This window comes from Ovis aries, chromosome 12 (assembly GCF_016772045.2).
Source record: "Ovis aries strain OAR_USU_Benz2616 breed Rambouillet chromosome 12, ARS-UI_Ramb_v3.0, whole genome shotgun sequence".
Lineage (NCBI taxonomy): Eukaryota > Metazoa > Chordata > Mammalia > Artiodactyla > Bovidae > Ovis > Ovis aries.
The window spans coordinates 63063446-63088346 of NC_056065.1; the positions used below are offsets into that span (position 1 = coordinate 63063446).

Sequence of the window (24901 nt, forward strand, 5' to 3'; positions counted from 1 at the left end):
TTTAGATAATTCAAAGTTTTACTGAATTTTACTAATGGACATTTGATTGTCATATCTAGATACTGAGTACAAATCAGAAAATCAAATCTTACTTTTAAAACTTAAAACTACTGCTCCTGAAACCTTAAAGAGAAGTCAAGTTTCTTCCAGCACTTGTTAATTTCATTTCATAACACTTGTTTTAGACCATCTCCTTTTAGTATTTTTTAATTTATCTATTGGCTGTGCCATGAGGCATGTAGGACCTTAGTTCCCTATCCAGGGATCAAACCTGTGCCCCCTGCATTGGAAGCACAGAGTTTTAACCTCTGGACAACCGGGGAAGTCGATACATCTCCTTTTTATTTTTTATTTCTTTTTATTGGTATACAGTTGCCTTACAGTGTTGCGTTAGTTTCTACTGCACAGCAAAGTGGGTCGGCTATATGTATACACATATATCCCCTCTTCCTTGGATTTCCTTCCCATTTAGATCACCACAGAGCACTGAGTTGAGTTCCCTGAGCTATACAGAGACCACCTTCTTTTTATGTATGTATTTTTAAATTTTTAATTTATCTGTTTATGTATGGCCGTGCTGGATCTTCATTGCTCTGGGCTTTCTCTAGTTATGGCGTGGGCTTTGGAGCACAGGCTCAGTAGTTGTGGCACACAATGATGAGGAGTTTAGTTGCCCCTTGGCTTGTGGAATCTTCCTGGCCCAGGGATCAAACCCCTGTTCCCAGCATTAGCAGGCAGGTTCTTAACCACTGGACCACTAGGGAAGTCCCCACATCCTTTTTTAAAAAGAACCTAAGAGACATGTTCTTCCCCAGTCCTCTCATTACAAAGCTCCATCCTCACCACCACAGTGAGGATTCAGTTCAGTTCAGGTCAGGTCAGTCACTCAGTCATGTCCAACTCTTTGTGACCCCATGAACCGCAGTACCTCAGGCCAGTGAGGATAAATAGAAAGAAATAAGACTTCATGCCAGAAAATCCTTTCAGATCGAGGCAGTCACATTTCCTATGCATTAGAGTAAATCAATCTGTCTCTAACCTTAGTTTCCTCATCTGCAAAATGAGGATCATAACACTTACCTTATAGGATTATTTTTAAAACTAAAAGATAAAATATGCAGGTGTAATTTATAAATTATAAAACACCATCAAAATGTCATCTACAAATATTACTCATCTATAAGATGGGTCGTTCATTTTTCAGTGAATAATTATTGATCACTGCCACGTGGCAGACACTTTGCTAGGCTGTAATGACACACATCAACATATCATAGGCCCTAAGGAGCTTAGATTCCAGAGAGGAAGAACCAGGCTCTGGGTGGAGAGAAGCATGCTCTGGGGTGGCTGTGGGTGCTAGGGAGCAGACAGGACACTCAGAGTCGGGAAAGTGAGGGGCTTCAGAGGACTTCCTGAGGAGGTGACCCTGGTGCTGTCTCGTTACAGATCCTAAAGCAAGACATCAAACTCTGGTCACTCCTTCATGAAGTGGGCCACACACTCCACAGTCCTGGGCTCCTAGCCAGTTCAGAGGTGTCACAGCCTCTTAATGCAGAGTTTCTCATCCTCAGAGCCACTGATATTTTAGGCTGGATAATTCTGTTTGGGGGGGTGCTGTCCTGTGCATATCATAGACCATTCAGAAGGAAATGGCAACCCACTACAGTACTCTTGCCTGGAAAATCCCATGGATGGAGGAGCGTTGTAGGCTACAGTCCATGAGGTCTCAAAGAGTCGGACATGACTGAACGACTTCACTTTCACTTTTAGACATACTAGTTAGAGCTCAACAAATATTAATGAATAAATGCATGGAATGAATGAACCACCTAGAGTCCCTTTGACCTATTCTTTTTGGGTTTCATGAAGAAGAGCTCTGAGCTAGTCATTAAGTTATAAGGTGACCGAGTGAGAGTTAACAGTAACTCCACATCTATTTATACGGCACTCTGTGCAGGCTGTATAAGCTGGGTCAAGTTGTTCAAACTCCCTGAGTCTGTCAGGCTCTTCAGTTCCTAAACGCAGACATTAATCCTATCTTGTAAGGTTGCTGGAAGAATTACATGAGATAATTGATGTAAAAATAAAGCATTAGGGGTCTAAGAACTCACTCCTTTGGTGTAATTGGCAAGAGGATGCCATCTTAGCAGGATGCCTCTCAGCTCCTGCCACTAAGCTTTACTAAGGATCACAGGAGTTTGAGCATATGCTTTTTGTTGTTGTTGTTGTTGTTGTAAATGTGGAGAATGTTGAGCACTGCACCAGGAATTGACACATCGGCTATCCAATTCATCACTCACAAGCAACCAGGTTAGTCAAGAGGCCCAAGGAATTCCCTGGTGGTCCAATGGCTAGGACTCCACACTTCCATTGCAGAAGGCCCAGGTTCAATCCCTGGTGGGAGAAACAAGATCCCACGTGCTGCATGGCATGGCCAAAAAATAAAAATAAAAAATCAAGAGGCCCAGACAGTTGTGACTCGCACAGCAAAATTGTACCTCCCTGAATTCAAAAGGCACTAGGGCTGGCCAGCCTGCTCACCACCACCAATTCCATCACATGTTGGCTTTGTTTGGATTGAGATTTTTTGGAAAATGCTTTGCATATTCTGTGTTCTGTAGTTTCTTATAGACATACATAACCAGATCTGGAAATTTCTCCTGAAAATACTGGGAAGGTTCTCCAATTTTTGACTTCATCCTGAAATGAAACAGAAATATTTTGATATGCCTGCCCCAAACTCTGCATCCTCCCTTTTATAGAATATGGCTGTGGAAATTTTTTTTGCTTCCCTGGTGTCTATAGCAAAATAAATAAAAACTTTGGAATCTGACAGAGCAAGATTCATCTCCTGACTGTTCAACTAACAGTAAATTTTGGCAACTTAAGTTTTTTTGCACCTCAGTATTATTATCCATAAAATGGAGATAATACAATTCTACAATCTCTTATCTACAATGCTGAAATCCAAAAGAGCCCTGGAAACTGCAAACTTTGGGTGAGTTTGCAACTGAGGTTTTTGGTAGCAAAAGCTAACTGAATTAACATGGGGCTACACTTACACTGTACATTTGTTTTACCCAGCCACCCAGTCTCCTGTGCTTCTTCTCATAAGAGTCGCTAGCCTTCTGCTCAAGCAGGCTCCACAAAAACTGGAAAGGAAGACAAGAAGCTGATGGGAACGTCCATCATGGACTATAAGACCCTTGTGGTGGGCCTTTTCCAAACAGAAGGGAGGAATGACTGTCCCCTCATCAAAATAAGTTTTCTTCTTTCTATCGAATAGCAGGTATAAACTTAGAACTGGGATTTTTAAATTATTCTGATCTCATATATGACTTATAAGAGCGAAAACAGTTCTTACCGTTTATTCGGTTTTTCATTAATGTGCTCTCCCAAATTCCGGATGAACTTCAGCAGGTCACCTACAGTGTTCTGATAGGTATTCCCTTTACAAAACGCATTCATTTTTCTCATCACAGGTTTGTCAACCTAAAAAAAAAAAATTACACAAAAATGTGGTAACAACACAAAATAAATCCTGATAGAATGTTAATACAAAAAGGCAGAATACAAATTTGAATATAGGCCAAAATTACCACTAATTAATAAAGCAAATTAATAGAAAAGAATGGAAGTAAACACTGTACACCATAATGCTAATTGTGGTTGTATTTGGATGTGGGACTATAAATAACTTTAAATTTGTGTATCTATTTTCCAAGAGAATTATTTTCATAGAAATTAACTACAGTAAAACACGGTTTAGGAAATCGTTGGTTACTGCATGAGGAAATTGGCTCATTATACTATACAGTACTGCTAGCCTGTGACCACCTTTCCAAATTCATAGCTGATTACATCGCCTCTTTAAAGAGAGTTGTCCTGACTGAGACCAGGCCTTGCAGCCACTGCCATAGTGAGTGTGGCTGTTATTTGTTTTGTTTGTAGTTATGGTTCCAAAGGTTACATATTTCTCCTTGTCCCGCAGCTGCTCTCATGTTAGTAATTCCTTTCTCTTTGTGCTCTCACTTTTTTTTTTCATTTATTTTTTAAATTTTTAACTGGAGGATGAATGCTTTATAGTATTGTGTTAGTTTCTGCCATACAGCAACATGGATCAGCTATAAGTACATACATATGTCCCCTCCCTCTTGAACCTCCGTCCCACCTCCACCCCTTCCCACCCCTCTAGGTTGTCACAGAGCACCTGGTTTGAGCTCCCTGCAACATACAGCAAATTCCCACTGACTATCTATTTGTGCTCACACTCTTTGTAGATAGTTCTGATATTTAGAAATAGTTTGGAGTAAGAGAATAAGATGCAACAAGCATGAAGCCAGAGGGGCCCTTAGGAAGAGTAACTGGTGACTAGAAGGCTGCCTGGGTGGTACTATCAGTTCCTTGCAGAACTTACTGGGTAGTGGGAAAGACAGATGTTAAGGCAGCAATTATGAGTGTGATGTGTGGTCTAGAGGCAGACAAGGCAAGGAAAGCAAAACGAGAACCCAGAGACAAGGAGGTATGGGAGAAGTAGAGTCCTACATCAGGTCCAAGATATGGAAGATGTTAGTCCCACTCAAAGACAAGAGTTATGGATTTTCCCATAACGCTCTGCTTATGTCTCAGGGGTACCCAGCATGTATCCCACAGCCATCCCTTCTGTAGATCTCTCAGCCTCACTTGGATACTATACTCTGCTTTGTATATCCATGACCTTGCATGGTCCTAACACATACTGGTATTTGACAGATGTCTGCCAATTAACAATAGTGAAAGGTCTGATAGTGCCAATTAGACTGAATGAGTGATTAATTATTATGCTCCACTATAGGTGCATGTGTGCTAAGTTGCTTCAGTCATGTCTGACTCTGTACGGCCCTATGGACTGCAGCCTGCCAGGCTCCTCTGTCCATGGGATTCTCCAGGCAAGAATACTGAAGTGGGTTGCCATGCCTTCCTTCAGAGGATCTTCCCAACCCAGGGATCAAACCCACGTCCCTTGTGTCTCCTGCATTGGCAGGCAGGTTCTTTACTATTAGTGCCACCTGGGAAGCCCATGTTCCGCTATATTGAGTTCAAGTTGGGTGGACCTTCTCTGGAAGAGAAGGAATTTGAAAGATGATTGTTTTTTGTTTCTCTGTTTTCTCATCCAGAAAGTAAGTGTGGGTTTGTGGATGCTCAACGCTGGGCTGTGCACCGGCATCAGAGGCAGCCAGTCTCCCTGGATGGAAATGCCCCCATGGAAGTACCTCCCTTGGACTAAACTCTATTTAATCAGCTGCTCTTGTCACAGTGGAAATAGAATTATTAGTCAGACCTCACTCAGAAAACAAGGCTTGAGAGAAAGAGTCACAGAAGACGAAAAGGCTTCTGGGCTGTGACAAGTCCATCCTAACGAGGAGCCTAGATGAGTATCTCAGGAGGACCTGGCCTGGAGCAGAGACCCAGAGAGCTGAGGGGGTCTGGGATGGGAGGAGGGCAAGGAAAACCCCTCTTACCCCTTGGTTGAACCAGGTTCATAGTATAAAAAAGAGGAAAACCAACATAACACACGACACAGATTCTTATTCCTGGAATAACTCCCACACCATAGGAGTTGTTCATACCTTTTCTGTCCACTGGTTAAAACTTGTGGAAAGTTCAGATGCTTCAGGTTGCAGAAGCTGGAGGATCTTGCTACAAGTATTTCGTGTTTTGATGTCAGATTCATTTCCCACATCCCGGAGGGTCCGGAAGCGGCTGAGAATAACAGAATGATCATGATCATTCCACCCTTCCCACTTTTCCCAGAAAGAGAAAACTATTAGATTTCGGCATTTGATAAGAGTAGTAACAGCATGTCTCTAAACAATCTGCACAATAGGAGAGCTCTCGCTGTCTCTTCTTGCCCGAATCATTTTTCTGTTCTTCAGTGGAGAAAATCAGATCCAGAGAAGTTAAGTCACTCCTCCAGTGATGTCCTGCCAGGAAATTCCAAGCTGAGAGAAAAGCCTGCGTCTGCTGATTCCCAGCCTGACTCCTGCCCACCTCACCATGATGGTTAATTTCATCTGTTAATTTCACCAACCACACACACAGCACTCAGATTAAATATTACTCTGGGTGTGTCTGTGGGGACGTTTCCAGAGGAGATTAGCATTTGAACCAGTGAAGCAGACAGCCCTTCCCAGTGCGAGTGGGCATCATCCAATCTATGGGTGGCCTGAATAGAATGAAAGGGGAAATTTGCCCCCTCCCTGCTGATCACTTTGGCTGGGACATGGTTCTACTCCTGCCCTCAGTTCTCCGAGTTCTCAGGCCTTCAGACCTTTACTGGAATCTGCATCTTCAGCTCTCCTGGTTCCCATGCCTTTGAATTCAGACTAAATTATACAACTGACTTTCCTGGGTCACCAGCTTGAAGAGGGCAGATGGTGGAACTTCTCAGCCCCAATATTGCATGAGACATTTCCTTATTTTGTATATATATCAGGTTGGTTGAAAAGTTCTTTGTGGTTCTTCTGTAGTAGCATCTTACGGAAAACCCCAATTGAACTTTCTGGCCAACCCAATATAAAGAGCCCTGACTAATCCACTCACCATCTTCATCCTAGAGGCCTGTAATATACACTGTTTTCCTTACCTCTCCCAACTCCAAAAGAAAGGATGAGCCAGCAGGCTACTCAGATGGCCCTTCACATTGTCCCCAGGGACTAACAGATGCTGAATGAGGTCCCGAGTTTCCTCATCTGGAGAATGTTCAATCAAGTCTTCAGTTTTTAGATCCTTCAGCCTCTCAAAAGAAACATTTCCCTTGTTTACCACATACAGGACCAGCAGTCCCAGGGCCTGCACAGAAGCCATGAGTGAATGAAAGTCACTCAGTCATGTCTGACTCTTCGTAAACCCATGCACTGTAGCCCACGAGGCTCCTCTGTCCATGAGATTCTCCAGGAAAGAATACTGGAGTGGGTTGCCATTCCCTTCTCCGGGGGATCTTCCCCACCCAGGGATCAAACCCAGGTCTCCTGAATTGTAGGCAGATTCTTTACCATCTAAGCCACCAGGGAAGCCCATAAATCAAGTTAAAAGTGCTTATGAATTAGCACTCTATTTGGGGAACTTTGGAGGGTGGGGCACAGGCTATGAACAAATGGAAAATGGGTAGAATCTCAAGAAGCTCACAGGTTGGGTATGGGCTTGGGCATGGAGAACTCTTCAAGGAAGTGTAGGTTTATAAGGAGCAAAAGATAATCCCAGGCCAGAGCTGTCAGAGCAGACTGCGTACAGGAAGAGGAGTTTGAGCTAGACCTCAAAGTACAGATAGAATTTTTAGATAAACCAGGGAAAGGGAGAGGGTTTTAAACAAGCAGCAGGGGGTGCTCAGAGTCTGGCTCGGAACAGGGACTTTGGGTTGGGCCTGTGTCAGGCAGGAGATTAAAGAGCCAGACCAGGTCCAGAAGAACACAGTGAACACCCCAGGAGTCAGGACACAGCAGGGAAGAAAGACTAGGGGGAAGACCAGCACAGGAAATTCTGCACTAAGAAAGACACCAGTCAGGGAAGGAGCTCAGATCTGGAGCCACTGAGCCAGAAAGGCCAGGCATGGATGGAGAACTCTTACCAATTGGGTTGGAGGTTCAGCACCCTGGAGAACTCCAGGGGGGGTGGGCTGCCCTAACAGGTCAGAGTCTATCCAGGAGCTGCGGTCTACAGAGGCTATGTCTCCTGCTGTGTCTCCTCTCTGGGAACACAGTTATTTAGGATCTTAACCTGTGGGGCCAAGTATAGTCTCTTGAGCTGGGAATCAATCCCATCATTCCCATGTGCTTCAGAGGGCCTTAGTATCTGGCCCTCCTAGGAGTTTAGCACATGAATTTGAAGAGTGGGAAGAGAAATCTCATTTACTTTGTCTTCAGGCAGCAAATACTTCCTATAGGAATTGTGGAATTATTCTGGAGAAATCTCCTGGAGGTAATTCTTCAAGAAATGTGGCATGCTCAATGTATTTGTTATTTAGCCTGTGAGGGTAGAGAGACATCCAAAGAGATACAGAAACTGCCACAGCAAGGACCAACTCCACACCCACCCAGAGAGATGCTGTTGTCTGCAAGGGAGTGAGGGCCATCATACCAGGGAAATGCCTTGAAACTTCTTTCTTTCCTAGGCAAAATCGGAACGTCCTTTAATCGGCCACAGGAAGTCAGGTAATGAACGAATAAGGAAGTAGAGAGATGGAAAAGAAAACTGTTTCTAGAAATTACCTCTAGATCTCTCTTGATTTCCTGTGGATCTCCAGTCCCCTTGATGCTTTCATCAAAATCTGCCAGGCAAGCACCATTCTTGGAATCTAAAGGAGAGTTTGTGGAGATGCATTGAAATTGCTTATTCCTGGGCAGCATGTATGGAGAGGGTAACATGGAAACTTACATTACCATACGTAAAATAGATAGCCAGTGGGAATTTGCTTATGACTCAGGGAACTCAAACTGGGGCTCTGTAACAACCTAGAGGGTGGGAGGTGGGTGGGAGGTTCAAGAGGGAGGGGACATGTATACTGTGCCTGATTCATGTTGACGTTTGGCAGAAACCAACACAATATTGTAAAGCAATTATCCTTCAATTTAAAAATATATAAATACATTTTTAAAAAAGAAAATCCTCAATCCCCATGTTATAATTAATTTACATAAATATGTAACTCAATGTACAATCCATCATCGCTGAGGAAGACAATGATGAGCTCATATCTGCCTTGTTTACTTTTCAAAACAGTCACATGCACTGCATTCTTTGACCTACTGGTATCTGCCAAGAGCAAGATTTACATTTTATTCATCCCAAGCCACGGGTTGGGGAAGCATGAGGATAAGTATAGCCAGCTCCCCCTTCATGCAATTCCTGGGGTCAAAGAGCACAGATTTGTAAAGAAGCTGCTGGCAGAAGTTACGGTTATGTCCTATAGCTGAAGAACAACTAGACCCTAGAGCTGAAGGGTCCAAATCCAAGACCACCTTAGCATAGCATTCTACCAAATCAAGCCCACTCCACTGCTCACTATGACATTGTCATCTGTGACCACGAGTCAACCACGTGCTTCTAATGAATCGTTGCCTCCCCCCCGCCTTCAGCATCTTCCTCCCTTGAAGGAAGCCACTGAGTCCTCAGAAACAGGGATAAGAGAGGTGGGGAACAAAGTGAAAGGTGATTTGTCCCCAAAGAGGTGGCTTAAAGGAGTCTGAGAAGGAAGGCTGGCTAACCGCAGATACCAGCCAGTACAATTGTGTGCTCAGAGTCCTTTCATTATGAATTTGGTCTTCAGCATTGTAGGGAAATCCAGAGTCTCACAAAAATAAATGCATCAAATTGTTCAACAAATGTTTCGTGAGAGAAAAAATGATGGCGAGGTAGGAGAACACAGTCCTTGCTCTGCAGAGTTTAGAGTCTCTGGGCAAGGGGACCGATAGTAAAGGAATAAATACATGGCTAAACATTAATTGCAGTTTTGAAAATGCTAGCCAAAAGTTCAGGATGCCCTAAAAGTTTACCATGAGAAGAGCTACATGGCTGCATAGAGAGGGGGAAGTTTTCAATAAGGAAGAGATGCCTAGGGAATTTCCTGGAGACCCAGTGGTTAGGACCCCACACTTCCAGTGTAAGGGGCATGGGATCAATCCCTGGTCAGGGAACTAAGATCCTGCAAGCCTCAGGGTGAGGCCAAAAAAAAAGGAAGAGATGCCTAGACAGAAAAGATCAGTAGAAATTGGATAGGTGAGTGGAATGGGGAAGAAAGGGAAAAGAGAATTCCAGATAGGAATTCATGGAGAATGCCTGGGCTGGCGAAACAGAGTCAGAAGGTGGTCTATAATGAGACTGAAGGAGCAGATGGGGTGCACATCATAAATCACAACTGTTTTCAATTATTTCAATAATTCCCTTCACTTATTTAAGCTACTTTGTGTTTTCTGCTACAGAAATTTGAAAGTGTTTAATGGGACACTTCACATCTCTTCTAGCATTTGATTTTTTTTTCCCCCCATGAAAAGTGAAAGTGTTAGTCACTCAGTCCTGTCTGACTCTGTGATCCCATGGGTTGTAGCCCATCAAGGCTCCTCTGTCCATGGCATTTTCCAGGCAAAAATACTGGAGTGGGATGCCATTTCCTTCTCTAGGGGAATCTTCCCGATCCAGCAGTTGAACCTGTGTCTCCTGCATTGCAGGCAGTTTCTTTACCATCTGAGCCCAGTTTTTTATTTTTAGTTTCAACAGACATTGTTAAAGTGCTATACAAATTTTAAAGCTTATACCCAGTTTCTGTATACGACATCAAGAGGGACTTCGGCCCTGCTGACACCTGACTTTGTGCCAGTGGAACTGGTTTCACACTTCTGGCATCCAGAACCATGGGAGATTAAATTCCTATTGTTTTAAGGCACCAAGTTTGTGACAATTTCTTTCAACAGCCATGGGAAAGTTATATACTTGGTTATAGTTATGTTTCTTTGGGTATAAATTCTCCTGTCTGATGCCTCTCTTTCATGGTATTAAGAGGGTAACAGGCAGGAAGACCAGGGTTTTCCAAATGGAGGAAATAGGCTGCAAGTGTCAGACATTTTTTTATTTCTCTTAAGTGGCAGGAGGAAACAAACTACAAAGGCTAAGATTTTTTTCCCTTCTCTATACAAATTTAAAAAGCGGTTTCTCTTAAAATTCTGTGTTGCCATGATGACACCTAGCTCCACCTGAACTTCAGTTCAGTTCAATTCAGTCACTCAGTCATGTCCAACTCTTTGAGACCCCATGGACTACAGCATGCCAGGCCTCCCTGTCCATCACCGACTCCTGGAGTTTACTCAAACTCATGTCCATTGAGCCGATGATGCCATCCAACCATCTCATCCTCTGTCATCCCCTTCTCCTCCCACCTTCAATCTTTCCCAACATCAGGGACTTTTCAAATGAGTCAGTTCTTCACATCAGGTGGCCAAAGTATCAGAGTTTCAGCTTCAGCATCAGTCCATCTAATGAATATTCAGGACTGATTTCCTTTAGGATGGACTGGTTGGATCTCCTTGCAGTCCAAGGGACTCTCAAGAGTCTTCTCCAACACCACAGTTCAAAAGCATCAATTCTTCAGCACTCAGCTTTCTTTATAGTCCAACTCTCACATCCATAAATGACTACTGGAAAAACCATGGCCTTGACTAGATGGATCTTTGTTGGCAAAGTAATGTCTCTGCTTTTTAATATGCTGTCTGCTGCTGCTGCTGCTGCTAAGTCTCTTCAGTCATGTCTGACTCTGTGCGACCCCATAGATGGCAGCCCACCAGGCTCCCACGTCCCTGGGATTCTCCAGGCAAGAACACTGGAGTGGGTTGCCATTTCCTTCTCCAATGCGTGAAAGTGAAGTCGCTCAGTCGTGTCCAACTCTTAGCAACCCCATGGACTGCAGCCCACCAGGCTCCTCCATCCATGGGATTTTCCAGGCAAGAGTACTGGAGTGGGGTGCCATTGCCTTCTCCAATATGCTGTCTAGGTTGGTCATAACTTTTCTTCCAAGGAGCAAGTGTCTTTTAATTTCATGGCTGCAGTCACCATCTGCAGTGATTTTGGAGCCCAAAAAATAGTCAGCCACTATTTCCACTGTTTCCCCATCTATTTGCTATGAAGTGATGGGACCAGATGCCATGATTTTAGTTTTCTGAATGTTGAGCTTTAAGCCAACTTTTTCACTCTGCTCTTTCACTTTCATCAAGAGGCTGTTTAGTTCTTCTTCGCTTTCTGCCATAAGGGTGGTGTCATCTGCATATCTGAGGTTACTGATATTTCTCCTGGCAATCTTGATTCCAGCTTGTGTTTCATCCAGCCCAGTGTTTCTGAACTTAACTTTTCTCAAACCTTGAGCTAACCAGTGCATTTTTCTTATGGAAATATTTGTCTTAAGCTATGTTAATGAACTATGTATTTACCCTAGACTCTGTCTTCAAGATGCTTCCGCCTAAGACTCAGAACCCTCTTGACAAACCAGTATGTTTTACTCATACATTGTTCTCCTAATCTATGTTAATGAAACTCTACATTTACTTGGAAACCTGCCTTTCTTCAAGATTCATGTCAATCGTTTTATAACCCGGGATGACTCACCTGATGCCAATGTTATCTCAAAATGCGTGTTGTGGATGAGGGGGCTGGTGCCAGTCTCTGAGTTTTGAGACATTTCCTTTCTCTAATTAGCAGAATGCTAGTGGCTATATAACATCCGGCTAAAGACTAGCAGCGGGGCACTCCTTCTGCCCCCTGCTGATCTCTATGTCAGAAGCTTTCTCTATCTCTTATACTTTAGTAAAGCTTTATTACACAAAAGCTCTGAGCGATCAAGCCTTGTCATTGGCCCCGGATTGAATTCTTCTCCTGCGGAGGCCAAGAATCCTGGTGTCTTTCATGGTTCAGCAACAACCTTTCAGTATCAGCAACTCTTATAATTTTTTTTTTTTTTTGCCACATTGTGTGGCATGTAGGATTTTAGTTCCCCAACCAGGAATGGAACCCCAGTTCCCTGCATTGGAAGCAGGGGGTCCCAACCACTAGAACCACCAGGGAAGTCTACCAGCAACTCTTAGGTGATTTTTGACTGTATGTTTTACGTTGCAGTTGAGACCCCCTGACATCCTGTGAGTTGCTTCTGTAATGCCATCCAACACAGAGGAGGGATGAGAGCATTGTCAGATCTCCTTTGCATTTTTTTCAGTGAAGCTCTGGGGTAAGCGGGCCATGCCACTTAATTGTTGCTTTGGCAGACATCCTGTGCGTATAACAGCTCTTTGTTTCTCTCTTTTTCTTTCTGAATTCTTATGAGTTTTTTAAAATTTATTATTAACTGGAAGATAATTGCTTTACATTATTGTGTTGGCTTCTGCCCTAAAACAATGTGAATCAGTCATCAGTTCAGTTCAGTCACTCAGTCGTGTCCGACTCTTTGTGACCCCAAGAATCACAGCACACCAGGCCTCCCTGTCCATCACCAACTCCCGGAGTTCACTCAGACTCACGTTCATTGAGTCAGTGATGCCTATATCTCTTCCTCTTCAATCTTACCCCATCCGCCCCTCTAGCTTGTCACAGAGCACTGTGTTGAGCTCCCTGTGTTACACAGCAACTTCCCATTAGCTCTCTATTTTATTCATGGTAACGTTATGTGCTACTCTCTCAATTCGTCCCACCCTCTCCTTGCCCCCACCCACCCACCCCCCACTTCAAACAATAAATGCTGAAGAGCGTGTGGAGGAAAGGGAATCCTCTTGCACTGTTGGTGGGAATGTAAACTGATACAGCAACAATGCAGAACAGTATGGAGACTCCTTTAAAAACTAGGAATAAAACTACATTACAACCCAGTAATCCCACTACTGGACACATACCCTGAGGAAGCCATAACTGAAAAAGACACATATACTCCAAAGTTCATCACAGCACTGTTTATAATAGCTTGGACATGGAAGCAACCTAATGTCTACCAACAGCTGAATGGATAAAGAAGTCGTGGTACATATATATAATGGAATATTTCTCAGCCATATAAAGGAACACATTTGAGTCTTTCTCTTAAAATCATCAGTGACTCAATGTCTCAAGTAGTCCCCGTGTCTGCAGGCAGAAAGGCCTGTCACAGATGCTTGGTCCCTAGGGGAGAGGGGAAGCCCAGGGTTTGATCTTCCTGATTCTACTGAGGTAGCAATCTGCCTGCTCTCTGGTCCTTGGTTCTCCCCTGTTTCTGGCTTCCATTGCTTTTGAGTGGTGCTTTTCTGTACTCTTCCCACTTACATGAGTAATGTTTTTCTGTGGCTTTCCGCATTTGTCCTGGGCTCCTATGCTAATCTTCAATCCCATCCTATCTATGTTTAGTCTCTCCATGATTCCTCAAGGATTTTGTCCTCTAAGAATTCTTTTTTTAATGTTGATTTTAATTACAAATTCACTTAAAAATCTTTTCCCATCATTTGAAGAATTTAATACAGGGAAGAGTCTGCAGTATGTATTAGGCTCACCACCTTGATGCAGAAATATAATCGATTCTTTATTGTTCAAGCTTAGGAATGGAAGAAGTGGTGCTAGAAATTTTGAAGAATAGGTAGTCAGAAATTATTTTTCTTTAGAATGTGATGTGTGACCCTTTCGCATCAAGATCGGCAAGTAGAATTGGGAAGGTCCTCACCCCTGAATGAACCTCAAAGACTCTTTCTCAGCAGGTAGAGTTGTACATACTCTGGCCCTTGTCCATCTCGCCAGCAAAGTTGCTTAAAACCAGGAAGGAATGACATGAGCACCTGTCCTCAAACTAAAGCCAGATCTTATGTGTACCTATTTCTCTCTTCCAGTACCTTATATACTGCTCTCTGCCTCTAAATGCCCACACCTTCTTTTTGCCCTGGTTCCTTACACCAAGTTTAAACTCAGTGCATATCTGTAGGTTAGGTATCTACTTCTGCTTTAGCCCTCTAGATAAGTACCTGGCCTTTGTTGGGCACGTACCATGTACAGGTGACTTGTCCATTTGACACACAGCACTTAGACTTTGTTAACAACATTATGAAGGAGGTTATGAAGGAGTCCCAAGTGAGGAAACCAACACTCACAGAATTAAGCAACTTGCTTGAGGTTACAAAACTTCAAAGTGGTGGGACTAGGCTGCAAGGCTCCCTAATCCTGGCTGAAGCTGAGGATCTTTCTAAATTATTATTTATGTTTGGCTGCACTGGGTCTTCATTGCTGCAAGAGGGCTTTCTCTAGCTGTGGACAGCAGCAGTTACTCTCTAGTTTTGGTTCATGGGCTTCTCATTTCAGTGACTTCTCCTGCTGTGGAGTAAGGTTCTAGAGTAAGGGCTTCAGTAGTTGTGGCACATGGGCGTAGTTGCCCGGCGACATGTGGAATCTTCCTGGACCAGGGATCAAACGTGTGTCCCCTGCATTGGCAGGCGGGTTCTCAACCACTGGACCACCAGCGAAGTCCAAGCCGAGGCTCTTACTACTGCACCACCTCGCCCCCTGGACTTCATACTCAGCTCTGCTTGCTTCCTTGAACGTTGCTGTAGTGCACTCTTGGTTTACCAGAGTGCACACTGACTTGTTCAGCCTGCTTGCAGTGTGTTTCACTAGTGTTACATCTTATCCTGGGTCCCAGGTTTGACCTCAATTTTGCCATTAAGTTTCACGGTCACTGAGCACACACACAACATTCACCATTAACTGCCACCTTGTCTGAAGGAACACACTTTCTAGATTCTCTTTCTTACAGATTCCTCTAGGAATTCAAACTTGGAGTTGGCTCCATCCAAGACCTACATTCATATTTGTATTTGCCAAGGGCAGCATAAAGTTAGCCTGGTATTCCATAAGCTTCCTTCACCTCCACATGGAATAATACAGGTTCTACCTGGTAGCAGGAGAAACTCCGCTATATCTACGGATTTGCTACATTCATCCTCAAATTGAACAATCCGCACTGACTGTAGTTCTTTCCTATTCTGCCATGAAAATCTGTTTCTCTGATAAATAAAGACCCTACATTTCTAGAGAAGACTGGCGACTCACCTATTAAGATGTTCTGTGGTTCCAGATCCTGATGAGTGTATCCAGACAGGTGTAGTTCCTCAACAGCCTTGAACAGAGATGAGAGGATGTTTCGGGCAAATTCATCTTCCTTGTTTTGCACAGCCTCTCCTCTGTGCTCAGCCAAGTGCTTCCCCAGCGTGTGCTCACACAGGGCAAGGCACACATACAGACAGCCCCCGTCGCTCTCACTGCCATAGAATGTCACCACGTGACCGTTGGCTCGGTTGCTCTGCAAACAAGAGACTTCATTTTGTCCCCGTGTGCTGCCTTCATAGAACCGCTTCACGGCTACCTCTTGTTCCTCATAGAACCCCAGGTAGATGCCCCCTTCAGAAGTGTCAGCGATTTTGTATTCTTCATCAATAAAGATCTTAAGTTTGCCTATCATAGGGCGGTATATCCCGTGGAGATGTTTCAGGGCCACCCCCCAACGTGAGCTCTGAGGCTTCCAGGCTATAGCGGGAGGGCAAACGTCTTCTACGGCTCCATGCTGGCGAAGAAACTTTGCAAGGTCAGAGTCATAATTGCGCTTCGCTATTGCGACAAGGTCCCCGCATTTTGTGCTGGCTCCTTTGTGACACAGCAACTGGGCAATTGCCTTCAGCTTAAGCTCGACAGCAAGCAGCAGTGCTGTTTTACCCTCACTGTCTGTGTCATTGATCTCTATACCTGTTTGTTCCAGAAGCATCTGTACCAGATCCAGGTTCTTCTTTTCCACTGCCAAGATCAGTGGCGTCTTCCTTCCCTCCCCCCTCACATTGACATCAACCTTACAGTCCAGCAGAAGGCGAGTAATGGCTTTCACCTTCTCATCATCAGAGTTCAGAAGAGCATAGACCAAAGCATTTCTGCCCCTATTGTCCTGGGCATTGACATCCGCCCCCATCTCATGAAGGAGGATCTCCACGACATCTACATGCCCTTTTCTAGCAGCATCCATGAGAGCAGTGGCCCCTCCTTTCTTAATCCTCTCTTGATCCTCCATTGTCTTTCTGTGCAAATTCACCTCTGCTCCATTGCTATACAGGAACCTTAAGGCTTCGACTTTGCCATACACAGCAGCTTCCATGAAAGCGGTGAAGCCATTAACATCGCACTCATTGACATCTGCTACTTTAGGAAGTAATAGTTTGAGCAACTTCACGTTTCCGACTATCCCAGCAATGATGAAGGGAGTGGCGCCATTCTTCTTCCGCAGACAAGGCTCAGCACCATGACTAAGCAGAAGATCCACAATGTCTTCTCTGTCAACTTGCACTGCATTATGCAAAGGCGACCAGCCCCATTCTTCCTGGAAATTGACATCAGCCCCTCTTTCTAGCAGTTGCTGGACCAACTCAATGTCTTCATCTTTAACAGCTTTAATCAACAAATGATTGTCATCCTTTGAAGCCTTCCCATTACTAGAGGGTGTGGGTCTTTCCTGAGGGTTGTTATGGCTCTCAGTCTCCATGATGGTATATACCACTGGCTACAACTTTCTTGCCTTCTCTTTGAGAAAATGAAAACTTATCTCCTTGGGTTTGATCAAAGAGACATGGAACGCTTAGAAACTCCTGTCAGGGGAAATAGGAATTGTCTGGCTACAGACCACCAGTATGAGGAGGCACAATACTCTTGGGGTCTTCTGAATTTTCACCTGGAGATGAGAGAGGTAATTTGTAGTGTTATAAGAGTGAGAAAACATTCGAATTAGATATATTAATTTTACTAGCAATGTTTTCAAAATACATCTATTATATAATTTTTTAATTATAGAATATTATAAATATATGTCTTTTCATACTGTTCATGGGGTTCAATCCTGAATATTCATTGGAAGGACTAATGCTGAAGCTGAAGCTCCAATAATTTGGCCACCTGATGTGAAGAGCCGACTCATTGGAAAAGACCCTGATGTTGGGAAAGATTGAGGGCAGGAGGAGAAGGGGGCAATAGAGGATGAGACGGTTAGATAGCATCACTGACTCAATGGACATGTATTTGAGCAAGCTCTGGGAGACAATGAAGGACAGAAGAGCCTGGTGTGCTGCAGTCCAGGGTGTCACAAGTGGCTAAGTCAGCCACAACTTAGCAACTGAAAAGCAACAACAACATAAATATATATAAATTGTAAGCAAGAAAAGTATTACTCTATTCTCCCACTGCTTAGAAACAGGCATAGTTAGTACAGTCTATAAATTATTTTTTAAAATAGTTGGGTTCATGATCTGTAACTTTGCATTTGGCTTCCTTTCATTTAATACCTTAATTATAAATAATGTCCTATGTTATTACAAAGTATTTTAAAATATTTTAATGTCTGCAATAGACCATCAGAGAGGTGTTTCAGTTCCCTACTACTGAGCAGATTTTTAAAGTAACTTTTAAACAAGAGTTTCAAAATTAGATTTTTTTTCACAATTCTAAATAATGTTATAGCAAATTTAGCTTATTTTATCTTGTTTTCTTATGATAGATCTTATAATAGATTTCTTACAATTGATTTCAAAGAACTGAATGACCAGTCAAAGGCTATGATTGTTTTTAAGATTCTCAACCTATATTAATACATTTTTTTCCAATGCCATATAAACACACTCTTATTAGAAATAAATGGCCTCTTAAAAAAACCAGAACCCTTACTTAATAAGAAAAAATGTGTTTTTCATCAATCTGCATTTCTGGTTGAGCATGCTCAGTCCATTCCTGGCTCTTTGCAAGTGCAAAATTGTACACTCCTATTCAAAGTAGTGTAGAGTGAGCAGCAGTCCCCAGACTTTCGGGCACCAGGGACCAGTTTTGTGGAAGACAATTTTTCCATGGCCTGGGAGTGGGGAAGGGGTGGGTTTGGAGATGACTCAGGGCATAACAGTTATTGTGCACTTTATTTCTATTATTATTACATCAGCTCCAACTCAAGTCATCTGGCATTGGATCCCAGAGTGGGGGGACTCCTGGAGCAGGGGAAGCACTCGAACCCCCACCTCTGCAAGATCCAAGTTTGGCCCCTGGGTGTGTAACTCTGCTGCTGCTGCATCACTCCAGTCGCGTCCGACTCTGTGCGACCCCATAGGCAGCGGCCCACCAGGCTCCCCCGTCCCTGGGAGTCTCCAGGCAAGAACACTGGAGTGGGTTGCCATTTCCTTCTCCAATGCAGGAAAGTGAAAAGCGAAGTCCCTCAGTCATGTCGGACTCTTACCTACCCCACGGACTGCAGCCTGCCAGGCTCCTCTGCCCATGGGATTTTCCAGGCAAGAGTGCTGGAGTGGGGTACTGTTGTGTAACTCTAGACTCTTCCTAATTGTGTAACCTTAGATTATTGAGTCTGAATTTTCTGTTCCCTCAAATAGGGATGACAAAAAATACAGTCCCCCATATAAAGTGTACTTAAGTAGGGAGAAGGCAATGGCACCCCACTCCAGCACTCTTGCCTGGAAAATCCCATGGACAGAGGAGCCTGGTAGGCTGCAGTCCATGGGGCCGCGAAGAGTCGGACATGACTGAGCGACTTCACTTCGACTTTTCACTTTCATGCACTGGAGAAGGAAATGGCAACCCACTCGTATTCTTGCCTAGAGAATCCCAGGGACGGGGGAGCCTGGTGGGCTGCCATCTATGGGGTCACACAGAGTCAGACACAACTGAAGCGACTTAGCAGCAGCAGCAGAAGTAGGGAGAGGGTAAAATATTAGGCCTTCAATAAATGGTAGAGCTAATTACATCACTTTATTTTTTATTTTTTATTTTTTTTTACATAACTTAATGAAAAGAAGAAAAAAAATACTTTAACACACCCCGTTCTTCCCACCCAGTGCTTTACATGCTACACAAATAGGGAACCTATGAGGGGTCAATTTATTCCATCAGATCTGAGCAATTTAGATACAATTCAGACAGCAGAGGGCAGCAAACTTACCTGAATGTTTATAACTGCTTCTGCTACAAAGTGACTTAGTAGCAGCAGCTTTTGTTCTTGGAGAAGGAAATGGCAACCCACTCCAGTGTTCTTGCCTGGAGAATCCCAGGGACGGGGGAGCTTGGTGGGCTGCCGTTTATGGGGTTGCACAGAGTCGGACATGACTGAAGTGATTTAGCAGTAGCTGCTACAAAAATCACAAAGCAACCATTTTTCAGCAGTCCCACCTGCCTGACAGTCTCAAAGCCTCTACCCTCAGAGAGCTAACCAAATGTGCAGCGGGAGCAAAGTCACCCAGCAGTGAACTCTTTGGATCAAATGTTTGTGTAAACACCTTTAGCGACAATGAATGGGAGGTGGGCTGGAAAAGATCAAGGAAAGAAAGAAGCTCAAAGAAACCTGGAGGATTCAGGGTTTCTACAAACTTCTTTTCTTCTCTGCTCTTTTACTTATTCCAGGCGCTTCCTCCAACTGCTAACTTCAAAGTAATACTATCATTTAAGAACACCACACCTTGGACTAACTTATGAGGAAACGGGAAAAAAAAAAAAAAATTGATAGTAGTAAGACTCCACGGCCTGTAGCCCACCAGGCTTCTCTGTCCGTGGAATTTTCCAGGCAAGAGTACTGGGTTGCCATTTCCTGCTCCAGGGAATAATAATAATAATAATAATGATGAAAGAAATCCGAGTAAACCTTCAGAGTAGAAAATAAAAACAGCTCAACAAAAGCCTTGCGAAAGTCGAGTCCCGCTTTCAGTTCATTTTCCCCACACGATCAGAGGAGCCTGATACACACAGACACCTTAAGTAATGTGTGGATTATGACAGAACCCTGGAAATCTCAGAAGGGCTTAGGTGCAAAGGGTCCCCTGGGACTGGCCGGCTGCCTCCGTGTGCTCCTTCCCCTCCCCCAGTTTCACACCCACTTCACCTCCAGTCCCCAAAGCCCGAGGAATCCTTCAAAGACAACACCTTCTCAAGCTTTCCCAGCTCTCCTCCCTCTGCGTATCCTACCTTCTAAACGCAGATGCCTCCTCTTCAGTCATTCCTCTGGCGGCATCTAACCGTCAAATACTGTTGCCAGCAGGAAAACAGCCTCTCCTGGGACCGGAGCCCGCGGGGCGGAGTCCGGAGAATGACAGGAGGCGGAGGGAACGCTGACCACGCCCACACTCGGCAGCGGCGGCCTGAGCTAGTAGCCACTTAGGGCTTCCCCGGCGGCTCAAACAGTAAAGAATCTGCCTGCAATGCAGGAGGCGTGGGTTCGATCCCTGGGTCGGGAAGATCCCCTGGAGGAAGAAATGGCAACCCACTCCAGTATCCTTGCCTGCAGAATCCCATGGACTAAGGAGCCCGAGGCAGGGAGTGGGCAGGGAGGCCGCATGCATCCTGCCGCTAGGCCTGCCGCCTTTCAGGTCACAGCATCTAGTTCCATTTCGACCATGTTGTTCCAAATCCCATATCTTCTTAAGGGAAATGAACGGTAATTAAACATTTATTGAGCACTGACTGGGTGCCCGGCACTTTGTTTATTGCTTCACAAGAGATATGTACCCAGTCAACCCCTAATAATACTGCTGATGATGAAACCAACGCTCAGAAAAGCTGGGTGAGCCCAAAGCCCAAGCTCCCTCACTCACCGGGGCGCTCTGGAAATGGCACCAAGCTGGCAGTCCAGAGCTGTGGCTGTTCTGCTGGGTGACCTCAGGCAGGTAGTTGAATGATGTTGGGACACAGTGATTCATCACACAAATGCCTCATAGGGGGTCTTCCTGGAGCTTGCATCTTAGTAGGGAGAGATAGACCGTTAACCATTGAGAAATGCAAGGTCCGTCTAGTCAAGGCTATGGTTTTTCCAGTAGTCATGTATGGATGTGAGAGTTGGACTATGCAGAAAGCTGAGCGCCGAAGAATTGATGCTTTTGAACTGTGGTGTTGGAAAAGACTTGAGAGTCCCTTGGACTGCAAGGAGAGCCAACCAGTCCATTCTAAAGGAGATCAGTCCTGGGTGTTCTTTGGAAGGAACGATGCTAAAGCTGAAACTCCAGTACTTTGGCCACCTCATGTGAAGAGCTGACTCATTGGAAAAGACTCTGATGCTGGGAGGGATTGAGGGCAGGAGGAGAAGGGGACAACAGAGGATGAGATGGCTGGATGGCATCACTAACTCGATGGACCCGAGTCTGGGTGAACTCCGGGAGTTGGTGATGGACAGGGAGGCCTAGTGTGCTGCAGTTCATGGAGTTGCAAAGAGTTGGACATGACTGAGCAACTGAACTGAACTGAACATGATTTCAGGTCACGATATCATGACCCTATCATCCCAGTTCCTTATGTGCATCATCACTACTACCATCCAGTCCCCCATCACATCATACTGCTTCCCACATCCATGTCTCTGCACACACTGCTTTTGCTATCTGAACTAATAATAATGATGGTAGTAGCAAGCACTTACGTAGCTCTTTAGTATGCTGCAGGAACTGTTCTGAGCCAACAAAAATTACACATTCTTGTTGTTGTTTAGTCACTTAAGTCCTGAGATAGATGCTGTTGTGACCCCATTGTACAGATGGAGAAAATGAGGCACAAAGTGATTAAGTGAATTCAATTGTTCTAGAGATTTGAGCTACCTCAAGGAACAGCACAGAGAAAGATGCCTACCCTCATTCTGGTGGAAGAAGCCAGAAAATGAACAAAATAAGTAAATTATGTATAATGCGCTTTATGGGGAAAATCCTACAGAGAATAATAAGTAGAATGAGGAAGGCTGAAAACACCAGAATGGGAATTATGAGTCAAGAGAGATATTTTCTAAATAATGAAAACTGAAACTCCACTATCTAGCACCTAACTACATTACATTCCTTACCCTTAGGATCATTCCTCAATTATTTAAGTTTTAAATCTTTCTTCTCCTCAGAAAGTAATTTGAACAGCTGGGCCAATTTAAAAGGTTCAGTAACAGTGAATTACCTTGTGATCACCACTTAATATGCCCCGAACACCTTGTTCTTGTTACCTAAGAGCTTCCATTAAAAATTTTTTTCTAGTTTTATTTTACTTTTTTATTTTGATTTTTTTGTCCATGACATATGGCCAGGAATCAAACCCAGGCCTTGGCAGTGAAAGCGCCAAGTTCTAACTGCCAGGGAATTCCCTCTAGTTTTACTGAAAAACTGCTGACATATGTCATTCTAGAAATTAAAGTTATACAGCACGATGTATTGATTCACATATACCATGAAGTAATTACCACAATAGATTTTGTTAACACCCATTATCCCATATAGCTACAATATAAAGAAAAGAAGGGGAATTAATAGATCATATGACAGTTCCATTTTTAATTTTCTGAGGAGGCTCCACACTGTTTTCTATCCTGAGAAATTTACAATTTACAATCTCACGAACTGTGCACAGGGGTTCCTTTTTCTCCACATCCACACCAAGAGCTTCAATTTTTTAAGTTAAGGTCTGCTGACTAAAGAAATCTTACTGTAACCCCTGTACCTACTGAGCTATCTTAACAATTATGCTAATAATTTTCATTTCAATTAAACATCATTATTAAACAGCATTAATAAACAAAACTAAAGGTTATATCTCTTGGATATAATTCCAAAGGAAAGAGTCAAATTTAACTCAGAGCAAAATTAGGCAGTTTCTCAGAAGAAATGGAGTAGTCCTCATCATCAACAAAGGAGTCCGGAATGCAGTACTTGGGCACAGTCTCAAAAATGACAGAATGATTTTCATTCATTTTCAAGGCAAACCATTCAATATCACAGTCATCCAAGTTTTTGCCCCAACCACTGATGCTGAAGAAGCTGAAGCTGACCAGTTTTATGAAGACCTGGCACCTTCTAGAGCTAACATCAAAAAAAAGGTGTCCTTTTCATCATAGAGGATCAAAATGCAAAAGTAGGAAGTCAAGAGATATCCAGAATACCCAGCTAGTTTGGCCGTGGAGTACAAAATGAAGCAGGGAAAAGGCTAACAGAGTTTGGCCAAGAGAACACACTGGTCATAGCAAACACCCTCTTCCAATAACATGAGAGATGACTCTACACATGGATGTCAACGGATGGTCGATACCAAAATCAGATTGATTATGTTCATTGCAGACAAAGATGGAGAAGCTCTATACAGTCAGCAAAAACAAGACCTGGAGCTGACTGTGGCTTAGATCATCAGCTCCTTATTGCAAAATTCAGGCTTAAATTGAAGAAAGTAGGGGAAACTGCTAGACCATTCAGGTATGACCTAAACCAAACCCCTTATGATTATACAGCAGAAGTAACAAACAGAATTAGATCTGGTAGACAAAGTGTCTGAAGAACTATGGATGGAGGTTTGTAACATTGTATAAGAGGCAGTGACCAAAATTATCCCCAAAGGAAAAGAACTGAAAGAAGGCCAAATGGTTATCTGAGGAGGCCTTACAAATAGCTGAGGAAATAAGAGAAGCAAAAAGCAAGGGAGAAAGGAAAAGATATACCCAACTGAATAGAGAGTTCCAGAGAATAGCAAGGAGAGATAAGAAGGCCTTCTTAAATGAATAGTGCAAAGAAATAGAGGAAAACAATAGTGTTGGAAAGACTAGAGATTTCTTCAGATAACCACAATGGTGTGGTCACTCACCTAGAGCCAGACATCCTGGAATATAATGTTAAGTGTGCCTTAAGAAGCATTACTATAAACAAAGATAGTGGAGGTGACAGAATTCCAGCTGAGCTATTTCAAATCCTAAAAGATGATGCTGTGAAAGTGCTGCACTCAATATGCCAAAAATTTGGAACACTCAGCAGTGGCTACAGGACTGGAAAAGTTCAGTCCCAAAGAAGGGCAATACCAAAGAGTGTTCAAACTACCACACAATTGCACTTATTTCACACACTAGCAAGGTTATGCTCAAAATCTTTCAAGCTAGGCTTCAGCAGTACATGAATCAAGAACTTCCATATGTTCAAACTGGGTTTAGAAAAGGCTGAGGAACCAGAGATCAAATTGCCAATATTCATTAGATTAAGGACAAAGCTAAAGAGTTCCAGAAAAATATCTACTTCTGCCTTATTGACAGTGTTAAAACCTTTGACTGTGTGGATCACAAGAAACTGTGGAAAAGTCTTAAAGAAATGGGAATACCAGACCACCTTACCTGTCCTCTGAGAAACCTGTATGCAGGTCAAGAAGCAACAGTTAGAAATGGTCATGGAACAACAGAGTGGCTCAAAATTAGAAAAGGAGTACGTCAAGGCTGTATATTGTCACCCTGCTTATTTAACTTATAAGCAGAGCACATCATAGAAAATGCCAGGCTGGGTGAATCACAAGTTGGAATCAAGATTGCTGGGAGAAACATCAACAACCTCAGATACACAGATGATGTGACTCTAACGGCAGGAAG

General features: G+C 43.6%; 1 protein-coding gene across 1 annotated transcript; it reads right to left on the reverse strand.

Moving 5' to 3' along the window:
• Positions 1-17229, reverse strand: RNASEL (ribonuclease L). The gene is made up of 6 exons (XM_004013850.6): positions 15571-17229; positions 8247-8332; positions 6626-6831; positions 5610-5742; positions 3365-3492; positions 1-2700 (listed from the first exon to the last, which is right to left on the reverse strand). The coding sequence occupies exons 1-6, from the start codon at positions 17042-17044 to the stop codon at positions 2556-2558; spliced, it is 2172 nt and encodes a 723-aa protein (XP_004013899.3). The 5' UTR covers positions 17045-17229; the 3' UTR covers positions 1-2555.
• Positions 17230-24901: the final 7672 nt, after the last annotated feature.

Excerpts from the sequence above, each read along its gene's own strand:
- RNASEL (XM_004013850.6), bottom strand. The coding sequence starts at position 17,044 with ATGGAGACTGAGAGCCATAACAACCCTCAGGAAAGACCCACACCCTCT. Across the intron at positions 6,832-8,246 it reads AAATCAAGAGAGATCTAGAG|GCCCTGGGACTGCTGGTCCT; the intron begins GTAATTTCTAGA and ends GCTTCTGTGCAG. Across the intron at positions 3,493-5,609 it reads TTAACCAGTGGACAGAAAAG|GTTGACAAACCTGTGATGAG; the intron begins GTATGAACAACT and ends TTTTTTTTTTAG.